The sequence below is a fragment of the Haliotis asinina genome, chromosome 4 (assembly GCF_037392515.1).
Source record: "Haliotis asinina isolate JCU_RB_2024 chromosome 4, JCU_Hal_asi_v2, whole genome shotgun sequence".
Taxonomy (NCBI): Eukaryota; Metazoa; Mollusca; class Gastropoda; order Lepetellida; family Haliotidae; genus Haliotis; species Haliotis asinina.
In genome coordinates, this window is record NC_090283.1 from 35,713,073 (window position 1) to 35,720,412 (window position 7,340).

The following is a 7,340-nucleotide window of genomic DNA, read 5'->3' on the forward strand; positions in this document are numbered from 1 at the left end:
CGATGGTAATTTGGGGTGCAAGGAAAATGATGCTTGTAACCTACTTTAGCCTTCATGTGTTCATACAAAGCCTAAGGAAAACTCCCGTCAAGATAACTGATTTGGTGAATGTCCTTTTTGATATGGCCAATGAATTTATTTGTAACTGAACTTTCTGTCCCTTTTGACAACATTGTGATTGGAAATAAATATGCGGGCTTCGACTTTCAAATGCTCCCAATGTATCGCACGTCGTTCTCTGTGCCCCTGCGTTTGGTACTTTCTGATCTCTTTGACTCACATCAGGAAAATACCTGTGTTTCCAGCCAGGGCACAGGTCTGACACTTAGGGTAATGCAGAAGGCTATAGTGTCTACATGTTCCCCGGAAAGTTCTTGGTGGGCTCGACTTTGCAGTGCTCCTTGGGAGTAGGGAATTTGAGTAGACTTGACTGTGTGGAGAGTGTTTAACTGAGCTGATGATGAGCATACTCAGAATGAATGTGCCAGGACCTTCCAACCTCTCTCTGCTGCATTCTATTTAAATCTAACCTAACAATGATGCAAAAATAATCACCGCCAGTCTGCTTGAGGTTATTGTGACATCTATAGACCATGACAACTTTAACGAACACAGCTTTGGCAGATGTCTTCATATCATGTGCAGTTGTGGTTATCATAACTAATCTTAATTAATAGAGCAATGTTTTATTACAAGATGATATAACAACCAAACTGACAGTTATAACAGCCAATGGGCAGTTATATTCATCTGTGCAGTTATACTTCAGTAAAATTTACTCGCGATGGCATGTGAACAGGTTTTAACTTTTGTGACTATCACTTTTAGATGCATCTGAGCTGAGTTGCTGAAATACCAAGTATCGCCTTGTGGTTGTTTGTGCAGTCGACTGCCTTTATTGTATACTCCATTGACTTTATATGTATACTTTATTGAAACTTCGTTACAAGTAGATTTCTTCCATGTGATTATTAGTGAATCTGTACATAAACAGACTTTGCTAGAGTACTTGTCACGATCGATAGTTTGTCTTTTGTATGGTTGGTTTTTTCATTTCTTAGAACCGTTGCTTATAGCAAACCTTTATGCAAATGACTAACAAATATTAAAATTAAATGATTACAAGTGCAATGCAGCTGTGAAAAGGGATTTCCCAAAATGTTGTTTTTCCGTTTAATTTCAGCAGTATGTCAGAGTGGGGGCCCATGCGTCCTGTACCACCAGGCGCGCCGACACAACACACCTGTTTGTCTTCTGATGTTGAACATACCTCCAGAGACCCACATCAACAAGGTAACAGACGCCACAGTGTGACATACTACCCACCGTTTTACCCATATAATACTTTTCAGAGGTTGGAAGCATATTTCATCTGTGAAATGGTTACAAGTCTTCTTCACCAAACGTACAAAATTATAAGCCTTTAGGATGAATAGAGATATCACAGATAAGGGTCTTCTGATTTCAAATACATAAGTAGAGTATAATGTAGTATGTATGAAGAGCACCTAACCGATTTCAGAGATAGAAAAGATAGCGACGCCATGGTATCCAGTTTAAACTATAACGTGTCAACCATTTGTAGGAGAAGATGACTTTGCCGAGGAAGGTTACTGCCTTTTTCCGGAATCGCAGGTAAAGGTTGTTCCATCAAGCAACACTGAAACTTCTGATTGCCATAGCTCTACATTCCTGTCTCAAAGCCATCACTCGACTGGGTCTAATGTCTTCTTATCTGGTGGAAGTGGCGGAGACTTGTTTCTCTCGCAAAGTGAATCGTCTGTTGAGGAAGGTCGATACTATTCCTCACCCGGAACAGCCTCATCAGCATCTTGTGAAGGTGAGTGACCCAGACAATATGCCTTTGATGATGACCCATGATGAATCAGCCAGTTGTTCTCGTGGCTGTTGTTACGTATCTTATCTACGGCGGTTGCTATGTAAGTGGTCGGGAAAAATAGTTCACGTCAGCTTTCCACTTGCACTGTTACTTAAATCAATCATATTGCCATGACTGTCATAACTCCCATACCTTGACAACACAATAACTGTGATTGTAATGACCAAACTAAACCTAGGGGCATTTTTCATGTAAAGTTAAGGTTTCATCTGACACGTTTTGCGTTGAGCTTACACGTTCTGGTCGATGCTCAGATCAGACGCATTGCATCAAGGCTCCAAACACTACCATGCCAGTCTCTCGTTCTGTACATTAGCGGTATCGAACCTGATCGAACTACGATGTTTAATCAAAATTATTGCGACAGCGATCTTATGGACAGTCCTGCTTGGCCAGTTACTATCACCCTAAGCCACAACATTGCAGTAAGAAGAACACAATTGTTCTTCAAGTTACAGAGCAGTAACATAGTTCATCAGAACAATAGATTGACATAAGTATTTGTTTTGTCTTTTAAATGAAAGGAGGAAAGAGATCAGTCACTTAAGAATCAATGCAGTATTCTTTCTCATCTGACGAATGTATCCTCCTGTTGCACTGGTGAAATATATCATATCCCCCCTGAATCAATTTATGAAATGTTGTAACTTAACGATTCATTTATCTTTCAACTTTCGATGTTGGTATAGATGGATCCTGGTCTCCACCATTTGTAGACACACCCCGAGTTACATGCCGAGTTTCCAACAGCGATGTCAGTGATGTCAGTTCCATCTACCCACTCTCCACTAGTGGTGAAAATGTTGCTATCTTGAGTGCGTCTGAATGGGATAAAGATGGGCATGCTGAACCTAACAAAGCACATCGTGTACCAGGTTGCTTCACATGCATGGGAGAAAGTCAGACTGAGGGGTCAAATATTCAAAAGGGTCAAACAGAGACCGGAAGTTCATTTCATTCATTACAATCGACTATTTCATCTATCACCGATGAACGTCAGCGTTTCCAGGATTCGAACAATTGGCCATCATGTCTGAGCCCCAGCCTAAGCTTTTGTGATACATCATCTGTTGATGAGACATGCGATTTTGAATCTATCGTTCCTCAGGATGATGAAGACATTCTTTCACTGAGTGAACTATGCGCAAACAGCGAGGAGACACATATTGTTACTTTCAAAGGAGAATCACAAAGCAGAAGTAATATGCTGGTTGACAGACCCGACAGAACTTTCTGTCCTCTTCAAGACAAACTATCCTCACAGTCAGTGGAGACTGCACTTGAGAAACCTTCAGATGAGGCATCGTCAGAGGACCAAGATTTGGTAAACGTTGAGCGTACTGGTAAACTAGTGGACCTATGTAAGACTCTTTCAAATGAAAAATGTGTGTCTATTGTATCTTCCAACGTGGCAGACACTGAAACACACAAAACACTCTGTGATGAACTTGGTCCAATCTCATATGACCTAACTACATCTGTGATAATGCCCAGGGCTATCTGCAGCAAAAAGGAAAGTCTATTAGCTTCCGACGGTATCACTCGATACCAGCGTATTGAGAAGTCATTGTTGTATTCATCTACTCATTCATCTTCACACACTTCGGATAATGTTTCGCCGCACACATCCTACAGCGGTGGATTCAAAAGTTCACTTCGGCCTCAGTTATCAAGGGCGATTATTGAACATGTGGCCCACGGGCTTGCTAAAACGGCAATTGCTGTGTCACTACAGGAGACTGCAAATGAGATGCAAAGAAATATGTTTAATGTCATGCCTCATCCAGTGGACGAGGATCGAGCTAATTATAAAACACCACTTTATGAGCAAAACCTAGGAGATAATGAAGAGCACAAAACGTCTATTGCAGACAGCATTGTCCTTGCGAAACCACCTGTGAAATCTGCATGGGTGAAGAATGTCATCAAGAAATTTGAATCGTGGTCTGATTTCAAATCATGTATAGACATGGCTTCCACACCTGACAAAACACACGGGGAAACGGCTGAACAAGCTATAGATGCAAACGAGGGTCATTGTAGTGAAAAGAACAAAGTCACATTAAATACACCTTGTCAAGATCGGCTCATACCAGCAGTGCAGCAAAGTCAATGTATTAACCACGCTGAAAAGAGAAGTTTCAATGGATTGAGGAGACACAAAGATAACAGATTTGCGAACGTGTCTTTAAATGCAGATGAAAATGGGGTTGCAGAAGTAAAGTGGCATCCTAAAGAGCCGTATCCCGTCTGTATAACGGAAACACCTATTGCTCAACAATTACAGGATATGGCTGAATGTGTACTTCCTGCCACTAACCACAACATGGTACCTAATTCACAACCATGTGATGCAGATGACACAGTCGAAACTTTCGAGACTGATTCAGAAACTGGTTGCCGTGAATGTGTACTCCAACCAACTTCACCACTTTGCACGTCTGCCATCCCGCCAACGACGGTACCATTTGTGAACAATGAACATCAACAATCATATCACAGCAAATTAAGGAATGCGTGCCACGTCGAACAGAAACGAATACTAGCTATTCATTCTTCGCCAAATACTATTCTGTGTGAGATACATGGAAAAGTAGGACATCCAAAAACTTTTGCAACGTATGAAAGACTTGTTCCAGCTGAAGATCACTGTGATGAATTATCAATCTCAGAAGATTGTGATATGTTTAAAGGGGGTAGCTCAAAACAGAAAAACAGTCTCTGGAAAAGAAAACGTAAGAACAAGGCATGTCCTAAAGGAGAACAGAACAACTTCTTCAACAATATTGGATCACAAAAAGGTTTGATGGAGTATGCTGTCTACATTTTGCCAAACAATATTCTTGAAAAACAGGGCTCTACTAACTACAGTTCGGTTTTTGCTGAAGGCAAATCAGATCAGATGCCACAGGATCTTTCACAAGGAGCAGATAGGACAACAGTAGAGACAGCAAATACCAAAAGAGCAAAAACTAAAACAAAGCAAAGACCTTCCCAAAAGCCATGTAATCGGCAAGTGGAAAAATGTGGAGATCCCCAAAGCGTCATGTCACGTCTCAATGGCAATGGTGTGAACGCAGGCAAATGGAATAGAAAAAATATTTCAAAGAAGATGCATTCTTCAGGTATTATATCCACTGCTTCTGGAACAATAAATGAAGGCAAGCTACCAGGAATCAGAGACCTGTCAGTCATTAAGCGTGCCACAGATGAACAGTTGTGTCAGATAGTAGCTAAGTATACCAAGAATTACATCACTGAAGTTTTAACTGGCATTACAAGCTTGGCTGAGATGGGCTCTGACCATAGAAAAGCTCTCAGTAAAAAAGGTCAGATGTCAAATAAGAAAGGTCTACAAACTGATCTGAGAGAAGAGATGAGTGATGGTGACTTCTTTGACTCATCCCATCAGTTAAACGTATGTGGTGTTGAAAGTGAAGAATGTAAAGTAATGAAAGAGGTTGGAGGCAAAACTGAATGTGAGGAACTTCAAACAGTGAAGTCTGTTTCATCCCTAACGTCAACAGACAACACAACCAAACCTGATACAAAAGCATACAGTGTCAGCAATGCAAGCACGTGTTGCCTTAATGACAGAATAGTACACAACACAGCATCAGCATTTGTTGCTGCTTTGGTTTTGTCTAGAAAATGTGAACAGCTTGCACACAAAATCTTGAATAGAGCTGAGCAGGAAATGGCAACGCACCTGATGCATTGTAGAGACCAAAATATGTCAGTGTCTTCAAATAAACCTCTTCCAGCAGCACCTTCTTCTGAGAGTGAAATCAGGGAAAGGATCAATGCAACTACTAGTAGTCTCATCCAAAAGGCGTTTGCTCAGTTGCAGATTAAACTGGAGGAAATAGGTTTGACGGGTAGGAATTATACACAGAAACAGGATTCTCTGTACAAACTGGAGGCTTACGAAATTGCAACTAACTGTATTTTAGAGGCAATGCATGACAATTCATTTGAAAAAGCCTACCAAATGCCAGAATTATGGCCAAGCCATACATCCAGTTCCAATATAAGAGATGTGAACTTCACTGTTGACATCAGCAGTAGTAAACCACACACGACTGACCACAACGTTGCAACCCAATTGCCTGTCACGATAAGAACCTCTGTGCATAGTCATTCGCCAACCTTAGATGTCTCCAAATCCCTCCATCCTCAAGGATACATTGGCAGTGTTTCAGAAAAAGACCATGATGTACCCACTAGACCAATATGCACTATCCCACGACACCCTGATACAGATTATGAGCGGTACAAAATGCTGGTAGAACCTAATAAGTATCCTTTGCCTCCTTCTTGTGGACAGCATGAAAGTGACAGGAAATGTGTTTTAGCTGAGAACCGGGATGGATCCATGAAGGAAACATCGTGCTTTGACCAAAATAGCACAATGCCACTGCAGGAGCGGTATGCCTCTCAGTATTACTCTCGGAGAATACAGTGTGCATTGTGTAAGAAACAGTAATTATTCCTACTGGTGGTATGCGGATAGCATCATTCTACACCAAAGACTATTCTTAGGTACTTTCTTGGAAGTCTGTATGCTGTTCTTGTATTAGTATGCATTGATATTTGATAGTACAAAGTTACAATGGTCGTATTGTAGCACTATACACAATCACACCCTGTAAATCGCATAATGTCATGCAGAACTTACATTTATGATCTGTTCCTTTCTTTGATAAATGAATCTGATCCAGTCATTTTTGTTGTCAATCTCTTTTTTCGTATTACGCATTGTGTATACTGTAGGGTATTTTTGTCACTTCAGCAAAATATCATATTGGGTGTAAGTGTGAATATGGATGATCTAAACCGTTTGAAATACAGGATTTGTAACAAAGAAAACTCTTCTATACAACTGATTTCTGTCTGAGAGACAGACTGTATGAGTATTGGTATACTGTAAACCGGAAATATTCTGTGCCTTGTAAGAAAGATTCCTCACTAGTGTTCATGGGGATCTATCATAACTATCATTACGAACACCTGGTATCTTCACTATTTGATACTAAAGCAAATACACTTCTCTTGCAATCATATTAATAAACACCCAGCAGGAGGCAAATAACATCTGGAATATGCATACACTGCAAGTAGAAAAAACAGCAGGAATGTTCAAAAAGACAATCCACATCATTTTGTATGGTACTAACTAGTTGCTAATATGGTTTTACTTGTTCTGACAGTGAGACGCCTCAGGTTTCACTGTTTAAAACTAAAAGCAGACAGAGATGTGTGAGTCTGGTCATGTTTACCTCTTGCCAGAATCTGAACGGTGAATGGACAAAGATGATAAGAGGCTGTTAGTCTCCAGCAGTCAGCTGGATCCTTGAAACTACTGTTGTACAGGTTATGGCCCGGGAAAGTAAACCTGAACAAAAACTCCTCAAAACCTCTGCAGCTTGTGGTCACGCTG

General features: G+C 40.7%; 1 protein-coding gene across 1 annotated transcript; it reads left to right on the top strand.

Annotated features, from left to right (window-relative positions):
- Nucleotides 1-1,187: 1,187 nt before the first annotated feature.
- On the top strand, nt 1,188-6,386 carry LOC137280913 (uncharacterized). Its single transcript, XM_067812098.1, has 3 exons — nt 1,188-1,293; nt 1,586-1,844; nt 2,582-6,386. The coding sequence occupies exons 1-3, from the start codon at nt 1,188-1,190 to the stop codon at nt 6,384-6,386; spliced, it is 4,170 nt and encodes a 1,389-aa protein (XP_067668199.1).
- The last annotated feature ends 954 nt before the right edge of the window (nt 6,387-7,340 follow it).